The 22,294-nt window shown below is 48.1% G+C and overlaps 6 protein-coding genes across 6 annotated transcripts; 3 read left to right on the top strand and 3 right to left on the bottom strand.

Moving 5' to 3' along the window:
* Nucleotides 1-9,504: 9,504 nt before the first annotated feature.
* Nucleotides 9,505-10,429, top strand: F5J12DRAFT_779687 (uncharacterized protein; the record flags this gene model as incomplete). The annotated part of the gene is made up of 4 exons (XM_051742407.1): nt 9,505-9,624; nt 9,669-9,761; nt 9,803-10,051; nt 10,127-10,429. 4 exons carry the CDS (start codon nt 9,505-9,507, stop codon nt 10,427-10,429), a joined length of 765 nt encoding a protein of 254 aa, XP_051604147.1.
* Nucleotides 10,430-11,491: 1,062 nt separating this feature from the next.
* On the top strand, nt 11,492-12,344 carry F5J12DRAFT_298073 (uncharacterized protein). The gene is made up of 4 exons (XM_051738790.1): nt 11,492-11,664; nt 11,721-11,830; nt 11,877-11,956; nt 12,003-12,344. The coding sequence occupies exons 1-4, from the start codon at nt 11,594-11,596 to the stop codon at nt 12,189-12,191; spliced, it is 450 nt and encodes a 149-aa protein (XP_051604146.1). The 5' UTR covers nt 11,492-11,593; the 3' UTR covers nt 12,192-12,344.
* Nucleotides 12,345-12,629: 285 nt separating this feature from the next.
* On the bottom strand, nt 12,630-14,295 carry F5J12DRAFT_801330 (ATPase V0 complex subunit D). The gene is made up of 6 exons (XM_051744368.1): nt 14,247-14,295; nt 14,094-14,193; nt 13,872-14,040; nt 13,632-13,810; nt 12,748-13,571; nt 12,630-12,652 (listed from the first exon to the last, which is right to left on the bottom strand). The coding sequence occupies exons 1-5, from the start codon at nt 14,265-14,267 to the stop codon at nt 12,976-12,978; spliced, it is 1,065 nt and encodes a 354-aa protein (XP_051604145.1). The 5' UTR covers nt 14,268-14,295; the 3' UTR covers nt 12,630-12,652; nt 12,748-12,975.
* Nucleotides 14,296-15,571: 1,276 nt separating this feature from the next.
* On the top strand, nt 15,572-16,414 carry F5J12DRAFT_924937 (uncharacterized protein; the record flags this gene model as incomplete). The annotated part of the gene is made up of 4 exons (XM_051749353.1): nt 15,572-15,603; nt 15,720-15,966; nt 16,004-16,114; nt 16,286-16,414. The coding sequence occupies 4 exons, from the start codon at nt 15,572-15,574 to the stop codon at nt 16,412-16,414; spliced, it is 519 nt and encodes a 172-aa protein (XP_051604144.1).
* Nucleotides 16,415-17,060: 646 nt separating this feature from the next.
* F5J12DRAFT_297899 (uncharacterized protein) lies at nt 17,061-20,896 on the bottom strand. Its single transcript, XM_051738789.1, has 16 exons — nt 20,600-20,896; nt 20,355-20,545; nt 19,975-20,268; nt 19,896-19,916; nt 19,751-19,843; nt 19,590-19,699; nt 19,420-19,536; nt 19,344-19,368; nt 18,931-19,287; nt 18,526-18,882; nt 18,332-18,464; nt 18,183-18,283; nt 18,024-18,128; nt 17,563-17,973; nt 17,443-17,508; nt 17,061-17,392 (listed from the first exon to the last, which is right to left on the bottom strand). The coding sequence occupies exons 1-16, from the start codon at nt 20,613-20,615 to the stop codon at nt 17,210-17,212; spliced, it is 2,580 nt and encodes an 859-aa protein (XP_051604143.1). The 5' UTR covers nt 20,616-20,896; the 3' UTR covers nt 17,061-17,209.
* On the bottom strand, nt 20,884-22,231 carry F5J12DRAFT_801308 (isoprenoid synthase domain-containing protein). The gene is made up of 5 exons (XM_051744367.1): nt 21,967-22,231; nt 21,811-21,906; nt 21,661-21,759; nt 21,200-21,610; nt 20,884-21,149 (listed from the first exon to the last, which is right to left on the bottom strand). Exons 1-5 carry the CDS (start codon nt 22,207-22,209, stop codon nt 21,021-21,023), a joined length of 978 nt encoding a protein of 325 aa, XP_051604142.1. The 5' UTR covers nt 22,210-22,231; the 3' UTR covers nt 20,884-21,020.
* Between the last annotated feature and the right edge of the window lie 63 nt (nt 22,232-22,294).

Here is a 22,294-nt window from a genome sequence, read left to right as displayed (position 1 = left end):
TACACTGCTCAAGGTCAAGAATTCTACGAAAATGCGGCTGCTTCTTTTGAAGCAGGTGATTTTGATATCACTGCTATTAATATTCCGTCCCGACAAACCTCTCCTGAATATTCTCTCCCGGATCAAACTCCGGTTGAACGAGTCTATTCAACCGACCTCAATACTTATCTCGGATCTCATGTCATAACCGACACCGAGATGTATGATCCTGATTTATCTCGCCAAGATCTTACTATGGCGATGGAAGCTGTGGGGGAAACCCCTAATTATCCAGTTGATGCTACAACCGGAAACCTTGCTCCTTGGTATCTGGAGGAAATTCAGAATTTCCAACCGGATCAAGTTGAGTCAGTACTGATTCGTGTAAACATTCCCGGCTCTAATACCTGCCAATGTTCTATCTGTCGTCGAACAGCCAAATCTTGCTTCCGACTGGGTCTATCCCTTTCGGAACCACAACAACGGAGCAACTCGGACTCTCATCCGAGGACGATTTCCCTTCCCCCTGCTGAGCAGAATGGGATATGTCAGAGTGGTTCCTTCGAACCCTCAGTACGAATGGGAAATTCCGTTTTGGCTAGCGAGGATATGGTGGTTAACCGGGATGCAGAGGACCATGGCAATGCGTCTGCGACGCAGTCACGGATTATTAATCTCTCTTCCCCTCGATTTCGAGGATCGAATTGTAGAGATGGAGGATCTCTCCAGAAATCCGTATTATTAAAAGCCGCTAAAAAGCGTGCGAAACCAATGTCCTTGTTTACTTTTCACGAATCAGTGCCAGAATCTCCTGTTGTAAAACCACTTCGTATAAAGCATAATCCAGACATCGAGTATGATCCCAACGAATCTGCTTCTGGGTATTTACCCATGCAGTTCGATGGTCATGCCTTCGATTCTTATGACTGTTACCCTTTTGGAGTGACATCATATGCTTATCTTAAAAAGAACCTTCCAAAGGGTGAGTCGTTATGGATGTTGGATTCTGGAGCATCACATCATGTGACTCCTTTCAAAACTGATTTCTTGACTTATCGAGCTTTTAAAAATCCACCTTTGGCCTCTACTGCAGGCTCTAAAAAGGTTCAATTACTCGGTCAAGGAACAGTGGTTATTCGCCTGGAAAATGGCAGTAACCTTCCACTACATAATGTTGTTTATAGCCCTCTCTTTTCAAAGAGATTATGCTCGCGAAATGCGCTCCTCAATAACGGGTATAGGAGCACAGCAACTTTATCTGGCGAGACTATCAGAGCACCAGATGGCCGGATTGTCCTTGAAGCCAAAATAGCTTCACCAACTTCGCCTCTTCATTGGTTTGTGGGCGTACCGCTTCCACCTACCACTGCCTATGGGGTCCTTTGCCCTCTGGTTAAGGAATCTCAAGAGTCTCTTTGGCATAATCGCATGTGTCACCCTGCTAATGCAGTTCTCCGACACATTCGCAGATTGGGCCTTCCACAAGATATACAAATACAGGGGGAGACTACCTCTTGTAAAGGATGCGCACAGGGCAAATTGTCCTCAGAAGCATTTAAACCTTCATGGAAACGAGCAACTAAACCTCTCGAGTTGGTTCATGCCGACTTACTTGAATTACCTGTCGAATCCTATTTTCAGTCCAAATATATCTTAACCCTCTTGGATGATTTTTCATCCTCCTGCTTTTGCCAATTGGATGGTGTCCATGCAAAATACTACTGGGCATCATCTTCTTGCGCTCCGTTCGGATCGAGGGGGAGAATTTATGGGTCATACTTTCAAAGCGCTCCTTTCTTCGCGCGGAATTACCCATCATTTATCAATAGCCGACCAGCCTCAACAAAATGGTCGTGCTGAACGATTTAATCGAACGATTTCCAAGAAAGCTGGGACCATTCGACACCATGCTTGTATTCCAAAACGCTTCTGGAATTTCGCTTTTGATTGTGCACTTCATGTGTATAATCGAACTCCTCTTAAAAGGATTGTATTCAAGACTCCGGTTGAACTCTTCTTAGGAAAAGTCCCGGATATTACCTATTTTCGCACCTTTGGCTGCAAAGCCTTTGTATGGGTTCCCAAGGAACAAAGAAAGGACAAATTGGAACCACATGCAGTCGAAATGGTTTTTATGGGATATGAACCCAATACCAAAGGATATCGGTTTCTTTCTGGACAAAAGATTATCCTTGCTCGTACTGCAAAATTTGTAGAAGACTCTTTTCCTTTCTGCTCTGGTCAAAACAAATCCGAAACCTTTGACCCCGATACCGAAGACGACCAGGATTCAGATTCTTCCGACTCTGAAAGCCTACATTCACTTCCGGATCCTGATCAGATCCAACCGGCGCCTCATCATCGCCAACCACCTCGTCCTAATACTCCTCCACAACCAAACCCACAGCAGAGACCTCCGGACCAAAACATTAATAGAGGTCAACAAAAAAGAGCACCTGCTGCTGTACCATCAGTCGACCCTCGTCATCTTAGGCATCCTCATCAACCTGAATTTATTCAAGGAGACTCGCATAATATTCGCAGAGCTCAACCTCCTGCCGATGACAGAGAACCTCGTCCAAAACGTCGTTTCATACCAGTATCTCGTCCTGGGAATCTCTATGGAGACAGACCCCCAGTCGAAATTGAAAGAGATATTCAAAGAAATCGGGATCAAGCACAACAGTGGATTCGAAATGCTGAAGAGCATGCTCGACAAACCAGAGAGTTTATTCGTTCACAACAGGAAAATAGGAGACCTCCTTCTCCGAGGTTACCTCCTACACTTGTTCCTCCTGAAGTTCCTCGTCAATGGACTGAACATCCACAAGGAACTACACCACTTTCTCCTGGTTCACCACTTACTCCACTTCCGGATACTCCTTCTTCTCCTAAAGGCATGCCGGACCAACATGCACAAATGCCAGGTCCTGAAATGCATCCTTTCGAGTTTGCATTGGCTGCCAGGATAAAAGAATCACCGGAACAGTTTAAAGATGTGCTAAAACTATCTCCCGATTTACAAAAGAAATGGTTTGATGCTATGAAAGACGAAATAAAGTCTATCGAGGAAAGACAAGTTTGGACTTTGGTGGATCCTCCCAGAGATCGGAAACCAGTCAAGTGTCGATGGGTTTTCGCAATTAAAAGCGATGGTCGTTATAAAGCTCGTCTTGTGGCAAAAGGCTTTACACAAGAATTCGGTACCGACTTTGAAGATACCTTCTCTCCAGTGGCTCGCTTTGAAACTGTTCGCATTTTACTTGCATTCGCTGCCCAAAGAAATTGGGATACAGAAGCCCTGGATGTTAAAACCGCTTTCCTATATGGAAATCTTGATGAAGAAATTTATATGGAGCAACCAGAAGGTTTCAAAGTTTCGGGTCAAGAACACAAGGTTTATCGGTTGCTTAGAGCCTTGTATGGCTTAAAGCAAGCTGCGTTGGCATGGAATAAAGCCCTCCATCAATCTCTACTTGCAATGGGCTACATTCGTTCTAAAGTGGATGCTGGAATTTACATTCACACTTCCAAAGCTGGAATCGTCATTTTCCTCGTCTATGTCGACGATGGACTCTTTCTGGGATCGGACAAACGTCTTCTTAAAGCCAAGAAAGAACAATTTATGAAGAAATGGGAATCTCGTGATCTTGGTGAAGTCAAGGAATACCTTGGCATTCAAATTCACCGTGATCGATCCAAAAAGGAACTCTATCTCGATCAAATACCTTATGTCAAAAAGGTTATCAAAAGGTTTAATATGGAGACTGCTCGAAATGTTCGCACTCCATTACCTTCGGGATACCAACCGGAAAAAGCACCCACAGATTATCAAGCCACATCTTCTCTTCGGTCACAGTACCAATCCATCATTGGATCGTTGCTTTATATGGCACTCGGTACTCGTCCCGATATTGCCTTTGCGGTTATTCGCATGTCGCAATATATGGCAAATCCAACCGAAGATCACCGAAATAAAGCCTTGCATATAGTTCGCTATATTGCATCAACTCCTAAATTGGCTTTATACTATTCGGGACTTGAATCTCGAATCTATGGCTTCGCCGATTCTGATTGGGCTGCAAATAAAGACACACGTCATTCCACTACCGGATATGGCATGTTCCTCGGATCATCTCTCATTTCTTGGCGCTCTCGTAAACAGAAGACTATTGCACTCTCTTCCACAGAAGCCGAGTATATGGCTCTCTGTGATGCTGCACGTCAAATCAAATGGCTTTCAATGCTATTTGATGAACTTAATTTGAAGACCGAGAAAACTATTCTCTACTGCGATAATATGGGAGCTCGCTTTATTGCTGAGAATCCTGTATCGGATGGTCGATCCAAACATATCGATGTCCAATGGCACTTCGTTCGCGAATGTGTTCAAGATGGTTTGTTCAGTATTGAATACGTTCAAACTGACAAACAAAAAGCAGACGGTCTTACAAAATCTTTGACGTGGCAAAAATTTGAAACTAATCGCTCGTCAATGGGTCTTGTTACCTTACCATTTTAGAGCGAGGGGGAGTGTTGGAAATATGACTATATGTTCCGACGTCTAGATTGATCCAGACTAACACGTGTATCAACACGTTGTATGTCACATGACATTCCTTAGCAATCAGCTCCACAATGATGTCATACTGACATCATATTATACGTCATGTTCCATGACCTTCTGCACTATTCTTTACTATACTGAGTAGTAGTTTCCTTTTACGCTCTTGGTCCGTGCGTATCTACTCATGTATATAAACCCGGGGATTTCTTCCTCAATCCCCAGTTCGAATCTCATATTTGTTCTTCTGTCTACTCGACAACTGAGCCCTCAAAGCTTACCTCAACTTATTCAAAAGCTACTACCTTTCTGAATAAAGGCAAGTGTTCGTGCCTCGCTCTTTTATTGCTTCCCGTTCCTCTGCGCAATACCTCAGGCCTCAGGGACCAGCGGTGAATGGGAATCATTCAGTGCAGCTCTCAGTCGGGACATGAATTTCTGAAGCAACATGCCATTTCAGGTTGCAGTTTATGTCTGCAAGATCGCAACGTGTAGAAGGTTACCAACTGCTTGGATCACTACAGCCGTCAGATGTCATAGTGGATCTGCACTTCGAGTCATCGCACCGATCCACTTGGGGATGCCGCAAGCCAGGTTCGCGTGTTTGCTAGTCACGGCCTGAAGACCTGATTACTGGATCCCGTCACTCTGATGTAGCTACTTCACAATATCTAGTCGATGTGTCCAGTCGTAAGTCACCACTTTTATATGTCAGATGTCCGGAAGCGCTACAAGTATAAGAGTTGTTATTAGGTGCTACCGACTTTCCAAGTCTGTTTTTCTTCGGTGCATCAGGCCGGGCGTAATATGCATAATATGGAGGTCCGGGACTGTGCCATCCTGCTTGCTGCAGCGAGGCATGTCTAATGGACGTCATCTCATGTACGTGGTGCTCTAAAAACATGCTGTGGCATTTTATGTCCCCTGCTTATATTTACCGTTTCCTACCTCCGCGATGAATGGGAGGGCGCTGCCAATAATAGTCGTTCATTCTACTCATCCACCCCTGGCCAGTGGTAATAATGGTATCAGTCATTGATCGCAAGGGAAACTCCCTTATCTGGGACGAGGGGAAAATAAGTGCCGGGTTACCTTCTCCGCGGCTAACTTTTGATGTGTATCCTGGCACATTCCCAATAAGTGTGGACCCTAGCACATTCCGACTCCGGGCTTCACCCACGGTGCCCTCCAGTGGCCCCTGTCGAAAGTTGGGTTGGCATGGTCTAGACCATATAAGAGGCATGTAAACGGTGAGGATTTCTTTCACGAAGTAAAAATGCCTCCCAACCCGCCTAAACTGACCTTCTCCTGCTCGACCCTTCCGACCTGTTCACTCGATGAATTCGACATGGTTGAGGACACTTACTTGACGCCGACTCAACTCGTGCGTTACCTTGACCAAGACATCTTGTATGTGCTCAAATTCAGCATAGCAACCTGCCTGGCCCAACGTAGAGCATCCTGCTTATCCAAGGTACGGCGAAGGAGGGGGTGAACCATCGTCGCAGCTGAGTTACCAAGGTCAGCTTTCTTTTCTTTTCTCATGGTCGCAGCCTGACAAGATAGAAGGACTCGTTGGCAACGAGTCGTATTCGTTCAGTGACTTTGTCAGATATACCTCGGGGCAGAGTCAAAAAGAACGTCCATGCACAACATTTGCACCTGATACTACCACTTTGGATACAGAGTTGGGTCTAGCCCGAGGGGGTGATGCTGATACAATGCTTCCTCAAAACGCAGTACAGGAAGTGACCCACAAATATCGAGCGAACTACCCTGCAAGAGCCCCAACCGATGTAAGCAATGTTTATTTAATTCGTTACCACGACCAGTTCCTCACGTCATGCATCCTTCCAACATCGTATATCTAGAAAAGCCAGTATTCCAACTGCCCTTCAACAAGTTGCCTCTGTTTATGTGTAGATGGGACTTTGTGTCTGCAAGAGATCAGCTGTGCTACAGTTCCGAGCCACTTTGTTTCCCATGGCGTAAAGAAGAAGTCTCGCAAGGAGGCGATCCGTTGTATGTGGAAAGGGTGTGTCAAAACAGTTGCTCGACACACATTTGCCCGCCACATTCGTGAAGTACACCTTGGACACGCCAGGGCAACGGGTCCACAGCTCGGAGAATGATTCAGGGCAACAAGCCAAACCCCCCTTGGGGGATGGTGCAGACGCCCCTGCTGATGGGGGCATTCCGGCCTGGAAGTGAGTACATTTGTACCAGACAATACTTCGAGACTACCTCTCACCTTTGAATCACAGAACACAAGTTATGGATTAGAACGGACTGTTGTTCATCGACAGAATTGTTGAGGCTTACCTCTATATATGTGTAGGGATTCAAAACAGTCCACTCTTGAGCGGACGTACATTTCTAGTAGCCGTCTTTCTTAATTCTTTATCTGTCTCTGTTGCTTAACTTAGGTCCTGTACGACATCCATGACAGGCCCTAAGTTCCTCTAAATAACCGGTCTTCAAAGTCGTCCGGCTCACCGGACCACGTCCAAGCCCGAGGCTGTCATTGGCTGTGAACATGCTCTACTTTTATCGACGTAGCCAGTCGCCCGACCTGCATTGTAAATAATTATGATTGAAATTAGGGGGTTACTTATGCAGTCACCATAAGTAAGCGAATAGATGGTTTAAATCTGTCACTGCCCGGTCGTGACCATGATTCCACCGTTCCCTGTCCCCCTGATGGTTGAGACTTGGTACTGAATCGGATTATCAAATTACAGAGTGGCTGGGGAGGGGGAAGAACGTGCCACTGCGAGATCTGATCACAAATGTGTTCCCAGACCAGGACTGCTCCGCGTCCTCGAATATTAGCTGTTGGAACTCGCGCCACTATCAGATTGCCTGATTTAACAGCAACTAGCGCTCACCTGCAGAGCCCCCCGATCGAATGGTAACGAGGCAACGACAACAGTCCATGCCTGGAACAAGTTAATCACACCATACATGTCCACTCCTTGTTTGCAACGCACATCAGTATTGCCATCTCCTGGGGAAGACACCTGTAGACTTCTATCACCAAGTAGCAGTGCATGAGAACCACTAAAGTCCCAGTCAATGATCGCTGGTACACGGCAGGGAGAAGAATGGCAAAGCGCTTGGTTAACTTCGGTCAGGACTTCCAGGATAAATAGAACATACCTCACTCTGAAATTCCACCCATGTAGATCGCTGTGCCGCAACACGAAGGGGTATTCGCGTATGGATGGGCCATAAAATCATTCATCCTGCTCTTGGCGAGCTCGAACTCCTAGGTGTCGAGTTAGAAACGCATTCCCCCATCTCTTCCCAGAATTCTGCTTCGTGAGTTGGAAGTGTGTCTTCGTGCAACATCCGATCCATGTAATGATAGGTCGAAGGCTGACTGAACGTATTCGCGCATAGACTCGTATCTGTTTAAAGTATGAGTACACAAAGAAGATCGTCGTCGTCGAAGCACTGATAGCCCAGTGCTATATAGGCCAAAAGTCAGGTAAACATACCCCTCCACTCGCGGCGTCCCATTCACTGTGAGCCAGGGAATACCATCTAGGGTGATCCCCCGATCAACTTGAAGTTCGTCTTTGTCCTCATCGTACGCATTATCTTTGCGATTTGGTTGGCCACATTCAGCCTTTCCTCCTCTGTCACACACACAATACAGGGTATTTCCATCGATATATTCCACGGCTATGAATATCGATCCACAGGTGCAGCTATGAGCGTAGATAACCAGTGGGTCTGAGATCGAGGGCACCCTACGGCGGACCACATCTGCCATCGGAAGGTGGTATCGGGATCGATTGGAAAGTGCAAAGCAAAGTGAAAGGAGCGGTCGGATTGACTAGTGTCAAGGTTAAGGATGTGTACGAAATTGTAACTTCCTTGCATAACCTCGGTGCCACCTGATTTAGAAACAAGTTTCGAGGATAAAATCGCAGTGGGACTCGCTATGTGGCGAAAAATATCCCCTTTGAGAGAGAATCAACGACCTCGGCGAGTCGGAGGGCAGAGGTTTGAGAGAGATGCCATTGTGATGGCAGTTGAGGTTCCGTACAGACAGGGTACGTGTGAGTGGCGTTTTTTTAAGGAGTTCATGCGTCCGGGTCGCCGTGGCACGACAGAAGCCCTAGGCGGCCAAAAGTATAGAGGGTAATGTAATTATTATCACGGTCCTCGATTTGAGAACCTGTCCCTGCTGATGTCGTGCAGTGTATGCATTCATAGTACCAGCAATTAGACTTGTTGTCGACTTTCTCAAGCCACTGGAAATTGTCTGTTACAAGCTTTGGGGGCGGGCGGCCTCTCCATGACATCATTCAACCATTTGTGCTGAGTCATAGAGTTTAAAACATACGCACTAATCTGACATACTGCCACCTTCTGCAAGACCCAGAACGCTGCGGCCGGCAATTGCCACTGGCGAAATGGCAAACTTCTGCTAACAGCACTACGTGCGAGGGAGAAAGTAAAGGGGGGCGACTCAGCTGCACACATTTCGTTCGTTTGTACTCATCTCGATGCCTATTGCAAGCCACTGAATGTAAACCATGCCCCCGAATTTGCTGGACTACGACTGATTCGGGCGTGGGAAGCAATCACGCGACTGCTCCAGTACGTTAACACAGAAAGAAGGTTCGGACGATTTTCAACAGTGTGCTTTGTCTCATGGTTTTGTTCGATGACGTCCAACACAGCCTTTGGTGAATGCCTAGAGAACTTTCCGGGCCTGTCACTTTCACACGTAAGGTGGCCGAACTTGGTACCCGCCATCCTCTCTCTGGCGTCCTTGGAGTGCCTGCAGAGTCAAGATGTGCCTGACCTTGCAGCGCCCTCAAAAAGGCCGTTCCCATAGATCATTACTTCTTCCGAATCAGTTTTAGCTCGATCCAGCTCAGTCAATGAACTTGGCTGAACATATTTAAAGGCATGTGGATAGCAGGATCTCTTCCACCAAGGAAAAAATGCAGCCCGCCCAACCTAAGCTGACCTTCTCTCTTTCCACCCTTTTGATATCTTCATTTGATGAATCCGACATGCTCAATGGTGCTGTTAGGGACACGTATTTGACACCAACTCAACCTGTGCGTTTCCCTGACCAAGGCATCCCGTGTGTGTTCAAACTTAGCATAGAGACTCCCCGGGCCCAACGCAGAGCACCCTACTTGTTCGAGGTACAGTGAAGGGAGGGGTGATTCATCATCAGAACTGCATCACCAAGGTCAGCCTTTTGTCTTTCTTTCTTTTTTTTTGTGGTCGCAGCCTGACAAGACAGAAGGACTCGCCGGCAACGACTCGTATTCGTTCAGTGACTTTGTCAGATATACCTCGGAGCAAAGTCAAAAAGAACATCCGTGCACGACATTTGCACCTGATACTACCGCTTGGGATACAGAGTTGGAGTTGAGTCTAACTCAAGGGGGTGATGCTGATAAGGTGCTTCCTCAAAACGCAGTACAGGAAGCGACCCACGGATACCGAGCGAGCTACCGCGCAGAAGCCCCACCCGATGTAAGCAATGTTCATTTAATTCGTTACCACGACCAGCTCCTCACGTCATGCATCTTTTCAACATCATACTTCTAGGAGAGCCGGTATTCCAACTGCCCCTCAACAAGTTGCCTCTGTTTATGCGTAGGAGGAACTTTGTGTCTGCAAGAGATCAGCTGTGCTACAGTTCCAAGCCACTTCGTTGGCCATGGAATAGAGAATAAGTCTCGCAAGGAGGCGATCCGCTGCATGTGGAAAGGGTGTGTCAAAACAGTTGCTCGACACACATTTGTCCGCCACATTCGTGAAGTGCACCTTGGGCATGTCAGGGGGACGAGGCTCCACAGCTGGGAGAACGATTCAGGGCAACAAGCCCAATCCCCCTTCCTTGGGGGATAGTGCAGATGCCCCCCGCTAATGGGGGCATCCCAGCCTGGAAGTGAATACATTTGTACTAGACAATACTTTGAGACTACCTCTTACCTTTGAATCACAGAACGCAAATTATGGATTAGAACAGACTGTTGTTCATCGGCGGAATTGTTGAGACTTGCCTCCATATATGTGTGTAGGCATTCAAAACATACCACTCTTGAGCGGACGTAGATTTCTAGTGGCCGTCCTTCTTAACTCTTCAATATCAGTCTCTGTTGCTTAACTCAGATCCTGAACGGCGTCCATGCGGCTCTAAGTACCCTCGCGCCTGATCGAAGGTAAAAACTCGGCCCTGGGAGTACCGCCGTTGCTGCTGCTGTCGGCTCGCATGCCGCTATTCGTTTTGAATAAGTACCGACCTCATCACCTAAATAACCAGTCTTCAAAGTCGTCCAGCTCACTGGACTACGTTGAGGCCCGAGATTGTCATTGGCTGTGAACATCCTCTAATTTTATCGACCCAGCTGGTCGCCCGGCCCGTATTATAAATATCTTAACTTATGACCATGGTCAGAGGGTCACTTATACACGATGCACAGTAATTACTACGCGTGTTTGCCCAGGTTACATACGCCAGCCCTCCGGGAAACCCAGGACGCGATTTGAATCGGATTAACAAATTCTAGACAAGGACTGTAATGTGACACTATTGGGTTTCCTGATTTAGCAGCAGCTAGCACTCACCGGCAGAGGCCCCGGTAACGAGGCAACCTTCCAAGCCCAGAACAAGTTAATCACGCCAAAACCTTGTCTCGGCCCGTTTTGGCATTGTGGTCAAGGTCGAACAGCCTCACGGACACCACTAACCTCTTCAGCTGAAAGTCACGTAGGAATGGTCTAGCGAGCTCCTCAATCTGGAGTAGTCCTATTGCTGTCCTCTTGGGAAGACACCTTGAAGCTTCTATCAGCGAGCAGCAGTGCATAGGGACCACTAAAGTCCCAGTCGATGATCGCTAGTACACGGCAGGGAGAAGAATGGCTAAACGCTTGGTTAACATCGATCTGAAAGACTTCCGAGATAGATAGAACATACCTCACTGTGACATTCTGCCCATATAAATCGCTGTGCCGCAACACGAAGGGGTGTCCGCGTATCGCTGGGCCATAAAATCATTCCTCCTGCTCTTCATGAGCTCGAACGCCTCCTTGGGTGTCGAGTTGGAAACGCATTCGCCCATCCCTTGCCTAAATTCTGCTTCGTGAGTCGGAAGTGTGTCTTTGTGCAACATCCGATCCATGTAATGATAGGTCGAAGGCCGACTGAACGTATTCTCGCATGGATTCGTACCCGTTTAAAGTATGAGTACGCAATGCAGATGGTCGTCGAAGCGCTGACCGCCCAATGCTATATAGACCAAAAGTCCGGTAAGCATACCTTTCCGCTTGCGGCGTCCCGTTCACTGTGAGCCAGAAGATACCATCTGGGCTGATCCCACCGATCAACCTGAAGTTCGTCTTTGTCCTCATCGCACGCATTATCTCTGCAATTTGGTTGGCCACATTCAGCCTTTCCTCCTCTTTCTCAAACACAACACAGGGTATTTCCATCGATATATTCCATGGCTATGAATTCCGATCCACAGGTGCAGCTATGAGCGTAGATAACCAGAGTGAGTATGCTGAGATCGAGGGCACCCTACGGCGGACCACATCTGCCATCGGAAGGTGGTATCGGAATCGATTGGAAAGTGCAAAACAAAGTGAAAGGAGCGGTCGGATTGACTAGTGTCAGGGTTAAGGATGTGTACGAAATCGTAACTTCCTTGCATAACCTCGGTGCTATCTAATCTAGAAACAAGCTTCGAGGATAAAATCGCAGTGGGTCTCTCTACGGGGGCAAAAAATATCCCCTTTGAGAGAGAATCAACGACCTCGGCGAGTCGGAGGGCGGAGTTTTGAGAGAGATGCCATTGTGATGGCAGTTGAGGTTCCGTACAGACAGGGTACGTGTAGGTGGCGTTCTTTAAGGAGTTCACGCGCCCCGGTCGCCGTGGCACGACAGAAGCCCTAGACGGCCAAAAGTATAGAGGGCATGTGGTTAAGAATCCTTGAGATTACCCCGCAATCCTGGCCCAAGTTGTGTGGCCTAGGATACGATGAATTTCAAGACGAACAACCTCAACAGTTGCTTCAGCGTCGGCAACATACTGCAGTGACCAATAAACTGTTAAGCAGCCTCAGACATAGGTGAGACACAATACACAAGGCCACAAGAATAGGTCACCACTAGCAGCCACCAGCCCGTGTTGCTGTTGGACTGAGCTCACCGTCCACCTTCACAGTTCGACGACAACACTCGCGCTGGTCACTACCACCAACAGGCAATCGACAGGGAATGATGGGCAAAGCGACGGTGTATGTATTTGGCAACTCACGCATCGGTGCTCTCAGGCTGACAGTAACAGAAAACTCGTGCCTGTGCCTGAGATACATAGTCTGTGGTCCAGGAGTTGGAGCTTTACATGATTATAAGGCGCAACACGATATGCAAAATAGCGGCGGAAGCAATATCAGAAGATCGGTATATAGTCATGTATCCTGTCCCTCGCGTCTTGAGCAATACACTCCGCTATCCACGTGAGGTTACGAATCTCCTGCTCCTTCAACTTCACGTAACTATAAAACACCCCGTATTGGAATTGCTGCAGGAACGCCTCCTTGTTCAGGCGCACTTCTGTTCGGAAGAACCGGTCTTCCAACTGCGCCGCTATCCCTAGTTCTCCTAAATCTTGACTGCCCCCAGGCGAGTTGTCAAAAAAGGACCGGTATTCTGGGATGTTTTCGCAGACTAGCCGGACTTGTTCTATATCGTCTGCTTTGGCGAGAGCATTGTTCCCATCAGGGAATAATCTGCCGATGGCAGGGAAGAGCTTCGCGCGTTGCTCCTTTGTCAGTTCGGTGCCGAATGAATTGATGGAGATGTTAATTGTCCGCCGGTCAGCTTCAAATGCCAGAATAGTGCGCATCACGTCCGACGTTGGTGATCCAAGCGCACCCACGAAGTCGTAGAAGTCTTCAAGATAAGCTTTATAAATGGTATTCCGAATGATCTCGATGTTGAGATCGTCGAGGTCTGCCGCGGAGAGACAATTTCGGAAGTATGGGGCTGGGCGTTTCAGTAATACAATCAACTGCTGCACGTAGTTGGCGTCTCCCGATCACTTACCAAGGGGTGTCTCTACGAGTACACTCTGATACAGTTCCTCAACGTTGGTCGCGACACAAAGTGCGGGCATCGACTCGAACACGCCGAGTGGATGGCACCGCTCCAATAGTTCGTGCGTGTCTCGTTCGTGCAAGGTACCGGTGATCAGGAGAACAACGTTGTCGATCATATAGCTATATCTGGAGAGAACGTGCTGCGATCAGTATTCCCTCCGCAGGGATACAGCACGCAAACACGGACGTGATATAATCAAGGAATTTGCTGAGCGGCTCGACAGCGTTGCTGCGGAGGAAATTGAACTGGTGGACAAGTAGTTGTGTTGCCCGATCCGAGATTATGGTGGTCGTCGGCGAGGCCTCGTTCGCGAGGAAGTTACCATAGTCGGTTGCGGAAAGCTGAGTTTTGAGGTCTATCAGAGTCGAGTAAGGCATGTGGGTGACGTCGATGTGGAGAAAGCGGTACCTTCCAGTGTCTCGCATTGCGTCAGGCTGGCGTAGTGATTCTGGGTCAGGATGCCAGCCTTGTAGCCTCGCACGATGCCTTCAAGGAAGCCGTTATTGACCTTTGAAGATGTCAGCCATCATAGACATTCGGTAGAAAGTTCACGAGACAGACGTTGAAGAAAAGGCCCTCCATTACACTCCAAACTGAGCTGGTCAACTCCGAGTATTTCTCTTCTTCGGTGTTGCAGCAATTAGGTCCCAGCAGTTTCCCACGCTACTACATAGGAGCCATTTCCAGTCGTGGATTTGAGTCGTCGTCCTGGGTGAGACTCACTAGACTACTACTGTACATTGAACGAGCACATGGAAGCACGCCATCGCCTCAGATATTATATGTGGAGTTCCATGTAGGCCAACTCGTGGTTCCGCCTTCGCGAATGTCCTGCGGGTATTACTATATGTCTCGAGGTCCAGATTCTATTGCGCCATCTACGCCAGTGGTTGCGATAGATGTGGAAGGTCTCTTCACAGCGATGCAGGGCGTTATAAGAAACCCTTTGCAGGAGGATTCATGTGTCGACTCCCCATGTCTACCCCAGAGAGATCGGTACATTCCGACAAGGTCCGATATACACCAACATCCCAAAATAATGGCCCTACATTGGTCCTACATCTGGGAAACAGCTACGCGACGCGGCTGTTGACAACTCTTTTCGCACCTGAGCAAGCCCTCTCATTGGCCGGTAAGTGTTGTACCGAGCGCGAAAGGAGTCTTACGACAAGTCACTCCCAAACGGAGGCATCCATACGCTGCTCATCCCCTCGGGTAGTTTTGCAGATGCTATTGAGGACCAAGGAACTACTGGCAATGTCGACTTGAGGTTGTTGCCAATACTTACACTACTCTACCTGCTTAGCTTCCTTGACAGGTAAGGTGTCCTTTAATAATGCCTCATGTACCTCATCTCGTTCGATTCAAATATCGGAAATGCAAGGTGAGTCTTCACGCTTTCTCAGTGGGTTGGACTGTCATGACCGGTGGTCCGTTTCAAAATTGAAGGCTATGTTTGAGAGGCAATTTTCAGTTTGTGATACTCACTTTTGGTCAAATCTCCATATCCTTGTACTGGCGTATAACACAGCAATGGCCATTTATTTTGGCGGCTATATCGTATTCGGGGTTCCGTTAACCGTAGGTACATCAGTGACTCTGTGCATGCTACCTATTCAGTATTAAATCCGTGCTCTCTCCTGCCTAGATCATGTAAACACCTAACTCATTACCTTTCCTTGGGTCGACTGACTAGCGTTCCCTAACTTAAGCGCTTTGACCCTCATGTGGGGCATCGTCTCTATCTGCCAAGGGCTAGCCAAGAACCATGCAGGACTGTTCGGCATGAGGTTGCAGAAGTGACTAATCTATGCTGTTGATCCGCGTGCACACATTAGCCCTCAAGTTTTGGTTGCCATCGAAGCTGGCCGCTTTTCTGGCATCATATGCCTATTCTCCGTTTACAATCAAAGGTAAAGTAAGTAAGAACCTACCGGGAGCCTCCTCTGAAGTTGTACTCCAGTTGGCGTGTCGTCATTGTCTTCGGTGGGGCTGCGTTAGCAAGTGCCTTCATAACAATGTATCTTTTCTTAGATCATGGAGTCCTCTAACGCCGCTCAGGAATATTCGCATACGCAGTCGGTTTGATGAACGGTATTGGTGGCCGCAAGCGTTGGAAATGATGAGCTTCTCCCCGTTCATGTTGTGCTCACCGCACCGACGAATGGTTTTCGTATTGGAAGGCATTCTCACAGCGGTCATTTCGCTGATCGCCTACCTCCTCGCGCCAACATGGTCATTTAAGGCAAAATTCGTTCGCTTCCATAAAAACGCTAATATGGTACGTCTCCCTACCGTTGACTACACAACTCACCGAGGCAGAGCGTGAACGCCTGCTGGAAAGGTTGCGAATCAACTCTAACCCCGGAATGAACCAAACTCTCCAGTGGTCATCCGTCCGACAAGCGTTCGGAGATCATCTAGTCTGGGTATATGATTTATTGTTTCACGGCTTTTCATTCGTGGGTTTATACATGCGAGTGGCCATTCACTCAGATCAGCCCACAATTATCGCAGACCTTGGTTTCGTGACGTAGCAAGCACAATTGTATGTTACTCCCTACGTTTCTGCCGAATATGCACTGAAAACGTTTAATTAGAATGGCAGTCCCTCCAAACGCTCTCGCCGGTATTTCTATATGGAAAACTGTTTGACTGTCCAGCAGGTGGAACCTTCGGGTTCCCTTAATCATTGCGGCGGCCCATACGGCCATAGGAGGTGGGGCTAGTTTATTAAGGTTATCGGAGTAAGGTCCGGACTTCCAAACGTTCAGGGTATATTATCTTGTTGACACGCAAAACTCGTGAGTAGGATCGGACCACATGGATGGCATATAATCTAATGAGAATATAATTAACAGCGAGCTCGCAATATTTTGGCATTCTCCTGGCGACAGGTAGGTACTTACTCTTTTCCTACTTCGCTTCTCACTTACTCTTCATAAGCGGGTGTGTGCACTGGCAATTCCCTCCTCTTAGGGTTCATGCAATTGCAATGTGCGCCGTGGACTTTCAACAGCACATTTAATTCGGGACGTTGACGGCTATCCGGGTGGGTTTTTCCGGGCAAACAAAGCGAGCGAGTGCGGTCGCGCTGCGGGTTACCGGGGACGACATTGCCGCCATAGCCGGATGTCTAATATACAGGCCCTCGCTTAGCGCTCATCTCTGCCGGAAACCTAACCTGACCGCGATTGGGTGCTTACTTTTTGCAATCCTCGCCACATGTTACTTGTGGGTGATGATGGCACGGGAGAATAGGAAAAAAGGCTTATGTTACTGGCGGAGGGAAAGATTGACTATTTCGAAACGGAGGAAGAAAGGATTAGATTAGATGATCGTTCCATTCACTATACATATCAACTTTGATGATGGATGGTATTCTGCGCCAGGCTACGTGGCGAAGGGGTGGGCGTAAATTAGGTGTTTCTACATACAAAGTGATTAGTTATGTAGAGTCGGAATATACAGTCAGAAAAAAGTAATGGAGCATGCATTGTTCCGTAATGTCCCCCGATCCTCACTTAACTGGCAACGTTGCTGCGGCGACGTTTATTTGCCCGCGATTTCTGAAATCGATACTCATCGTCCTCGTCATCACTGTAGTCTTCTTCAGGTGCATCTGGTCCATATAACTGTTTGCGTTTGTCAAGGTCCACCTTACGCAACGAACGGAGATGCGTGGTAAGGGACTTGTGAAACTCAGACTAGACAGGCCATCAGTACCTTCGTGCAGAATTGTACTAGGGAAAAGTACCTTGTTAACTCTTAGTTTACCATCTGGTGGAGTAATCTTCTCCAAACGCCTGCGCTTCTCCTTGTACTGCAACGGGAGTTAGCTAAGAAATTCTATGTGAGCAAACACTGAGGAATTTACCTTCCGTTGCTCCTCTGCCAGAAGAGCAGACAGGTGCTTGATCCAACGCTGGAGATTTGACTCAACCTTCCGCTTCTTCGCCTGCATAGTCATCAGTGCGACCATTGCATTCTCATCATCAGACTCGACAATGGCCTCGTCATCCGAATCCGGGATAATATAAGACGTGGCGGTTGTCGCTGTCGATCTTCGCGGTCTCTTCCGGCATATCCGCGGTGGCGTCGACGACGACGGGTCTGCTTGGCACAAGGAATGTGATACCGTGGCTGGGCTCGTCTCTTTCTTAACGTCCCTGATCCTGTGCTTCCCATGTTGTCTCGGTTCTATCACCAGTGTCTGCTTGGAGAGATAGTCTTCCTCGCTGAAATAGAATTCGGCTCCGAGTTCGATTTCGTGGTACAGGCAGAAATTCTATCCCCAATCATAAGGAAGTTCCACACGGCGGCTAGAACGTCACTCACGGGTGCTCTGCCCAAATGTGCAAGAAGCTTGAAATGTTTAAGAGTGATAGGCACGCGCGCCGCCAGAGAGTTCGGTCCAGGCGTGGGGAGATAAAGGTGAAGCAGCTATTCACAAGCCGTCGCCAAATTGGTCGGGGTTGAATCAACAATTTTACATACCGTACTGTTGTTGTTGATGACCGCATGAGTAAAGAAGACTGCCATTATAGGGCTCTCGGGAGGATAGGTTTCCTTGACCCATCTTCCAACTTGCAAAAATTCTGGTCCACGTCAATACTGTACTGCGACGTACCTCTTGAACCACTTACCAGCTGGATAACCAAGTTTTGCTTGGACCTCACTATTGTACATGTTGTAATAATATGAGCGCCTACGCGCCCGAATCGGGGCCATCTCATCCTGGCGGATCATCGCGGAAAGGGTATCCTGGCCAATGGCACCCTGTGATTAAGCTATTCAGCACGTTTGCCATGAATGCCTATCCAAGGAAAAGTAAACCAACCAGTTCAACATCGTCAGTGCTTGAAGTCGTGTCGTCTTCAACTGCATCCTCCATGTGGATGTCGTAGTTCTCCCGGGGCGACTCCGCAGCACTCGACGGACCCGGTGCTTCATCAGTACCAAGTGGCTCAGTATTCGACGAGCCATTGGCTGAGCGCTGGTGAGTGGCGTTAGAGCTCACTCGACTCGCCTTTGTGCTACTATAATCGGGACACAGCGGTGCCTCGTAAGCCACACAAGCCTGCTCATCCTCTAATGGGGGTAAATCGGCTATTGAGAGTGTATATCGCTGAACAGCAGCTTCGGCAACGAATTCCTTCAATCCATAATATTCGGTTAATCTTCTAATGGTTTTCCCCTATAGAGCCTGAATATAGCTGATATTTTAAAAAAGATGGACAGATACCTTGCTTCCGACTCCGAGACACGTGACGACAACTTCATGAACAAGTTCTTTAATCGCCTTTGGGCTCATATCCATTTCTTCTCTGGCGTAATCAAGGATGATAATAGGCTTCTCGATAAAAGGATTTGTCAAAATGGTCAGGATGTCCTGGCGGGTCACAGGAAGTAGGTTGAGACTCTGCAGCTTGCTCTTCGCCATGGTTAAAGGTGAGGAAGGTTGGAGCATGCCATCGAATAGGAAAACTGTCAAAAGCATGGCAGTCCGAACCGTCAGATCATTCGATGGGAAGTCGGAGTAAAGTTGACGCAAAACATTCGTGGTATACCCGGTCATTATAGAGCGAGACTTCACGAAGAGCTGCGAAAGTGAAACGTCAATAACTGCGCGGCATACTCCTATTCGGCCCAATCCACCTTTATCAATTCAATTACCAAACCACTAGACAAGATCGTCAGCCAGTAGCACCACTATTGCAAAGGAATGCATTACCGAAGTGAAAACAACAGATCCCCCGTGCGGTCCAATGTTTTGAGAGCACGATACGCTGACTCGTTAGTCTTGGCTTCCATACAGACTTCAGCTGCCACGGTGCGACTAAGGAACATCCTGAGCGACCGATTTCAGCACAAACTGCGCCACACATAGTCGCGCATCAATACCTAGGGTCCAGCCGTTTCAATTCCCGAACGTTGGAAACGATCTCCTCTGACCGATCCACGGTGCTGAGTGACTGCTTCTCAAACATCTTACGGAAAATGAAGTCGCGGTACTGATAATGAAGTTGAGAATCACACCCGGCGATGACGTCAGTTTTCAGTACCTTTGGGTCAATCCGAAAGCCGTTTGCTTCTGCGTATGGCAATAGCCTCGGTTCGACTGCAAGTGCTATCGGGAGCTGAAACATAAGCGGATCCTACAATGACCGGGTAATCAATACGCAGCAAATCTGGGACCATTCCCCAAACCTTCATGCTGAATGGGATAAACTGGGATCGTAGTCAACTTTTGATGACCACCAATGGAGAACAAAAGACTGTGGCGCACTCTATACCGTTGGAATATGTCACGAATTTCCTCCCAGTTCTTTTGCCTCATATGCGAAGGGAGTCTGCTATCCTTTAAAAAGGCATGGAATTTGGATCCGTCATCCTCATGCTTGCCCACCGGTACTTCGTTATCAAACATCTCGGCGGCGACCTTCTGGAAGTATGAGAAAACCGAGGGACGGACGGAACGAACCCATTGTGACTTGATAAAAGGTGCATTTCCGCGGTAGAAGTGATGGATGGCGACCTGAAGGAGGTAACGAGATATATGCGCCCCACTATTGAAAAGAATCTGTGGAGAAAGGTATACATGATCAGTAGATGGCCCCGGTCGGCAAGCACTTGACCAGCATGTGTTTTGTCACGCGGAAGACTCACATCAATAACCCTTTCGTCCAAAATTTTCCCTTTACCCAACGCCCAAAACATCGCATCCATATGGCCATAGCGAGACAGAAAATAGTGGGCACGGACATACGGGTCTCTGGAGACATGGAGGAAACGCTTGGAGGTGAGAGTCAGAGCAGTGGGATCTTCGAGTTCGTAGATGATAAGTGCGATGACTTCATCTATAGGCGGCGTATCTGAGCATACATGCGGTGAAAAGCAACGGTCTCACACACCGCAAAGACGCTGCATGGTGGAAAGCGGGCCGCGACAGCAGATAGCCAACGAAATCGTAGACGCTGCGGGCGACCACTAGTGGAATCAATAAGACAAGCCTGTCCTGAATGCAGGCAACGACGAGCAGAGCCCGATCTAAGTGGACCCCGACCCTTGTTTGTGGTGGTGATGGTTGAACGCCAAGGTGTTGTGTGAGCCAAATTGTGAGAGCCTCAAAGAATCGGACTTCCAAATTCGTCCGCGATTTCCATACGGTAGTAACTTTCTTGACACCCAATCTCCTCCCTCAAGCTCCTATCTGTGCAGGGCAGTGCAAGTACGATAAAGATGCTGTTCAACTCATACAAGGTGTAGTTAGCCGTCATTTTTTCGTAGAACGGGCGTTGTCCATGACAGATGCCGGCATACAAAATCCGTATTCTAAAACTGCCTGTTATAGTAACTCGTATAAACCCTCCAAGGCAGCTTCCAGTCACGGACTTGCAACGACGGATGAAACACATCGAAGTTGACAGACTCCAGTCGAGTCAGTATGGACACCGTAGGAATCTACGTTGCAAGGTTAAACGTCAAACTAGACGATCCAGAGTATGACGCACGGCGGCAGAAAACAGGGGCATCACCGCTTGCGGGACTTTACCCCCTGTTTCCTTGAACATCTCTCGCGCGGTCATCATGTTGTCATTTGCGATCGTGGAAAGCTCGAAGACGGCATCCTCCAGTTCCTTAGACGTTGCGTGTTTGGAGAACACCTCCTGTTGTTTGACACCGTGCTTTGCAGTAATCTCGGCGGGTATGACCATCACTCCTTTCGACGCATGAAAAGGGAAGGCACGTAAGAAAGTGGCAAAGGACTGGGCGATGCCCAAATGTGAAGCAGCATGAGAAAATATCGCCGATTCCTGGCGGAGCATCGACAGGATAAGGTAGAAGAATGTGGAAGATGTCGACTCCGCGTGGGCAGTCATGGACTCGACAGTCAGATGTGTTGGGGAGAATAGCTCTTCTTCCTATTCAGAATCAGCAGTCGAAATACTATTGACAGGCGCACACCACTTACCCTCGCATATATCATCCTCTGAAAGTGATACTGAGCCAAATGACTATTTTGTGTTACCTGGTGCAAGGCAATGGCAATAGGATGCCGGGGAGGCGCGTTCTGCCCAGATGTCAATGAAATGTAAATGCCGACATGCCCGAAACCACTCACCTTGAATATGTCCTTGACAGCATTTCTCCAGAACACGAACCGACCTTGCCCAAGGGTCGTTTGCGACACGGCTTCCTTCACGGTTGCCAATTCAATCTTGCGTGACCGAGTTCAGCGACCGATACACTCTGAACATTCCAGGCAAACAGTACTCACATAGAATGCTCTCAGTGCATAGTATCCAGGTCGATACACTTGTGAATACAGCTGTGAGGTCAAGAAGGCTTCATAGTCATGTTTCCGAACGAGATCTTTGCAATAGTCGGCCGCCTCGGATATTCCAGCAGAAGAACGAACGCATGGAGTGGTAGAGAACGTATTACTATTCCCCAGTCTTCCTAGTCGCCGTGCATGACCAGCTAGATGAGCTGTAGTGCGCCACTGCCTGAGCGGAACCATGAAATCATGACAAGAAAATCGAGGTTCGGTACTAGGCGGTGTCCGGGGAACCGACAGTCGTTACGAATACCCCGGAATCATCCCT

This window comes from Pisolithus orientalis, assembly GCF_024613125.1.
Source record: "Pisolithus orientalis strain OTSU chromosome Unknown F5J12scaffold_3, whole genome shotgun sequence".
Taxonomy (NCBI): domain Eukaryota; kingdom Fungi; phylum Basidiomycota; class Agaricomycetes; order Boletales; family Pisolithaceae; genus Pisolithus; species Pisolithus orientalis.
The sequence above is the reverse complement of the archived record's forward strand: the minus strand, read 5'-3'. Positions and strand labels throughout refer to the sequence as shown.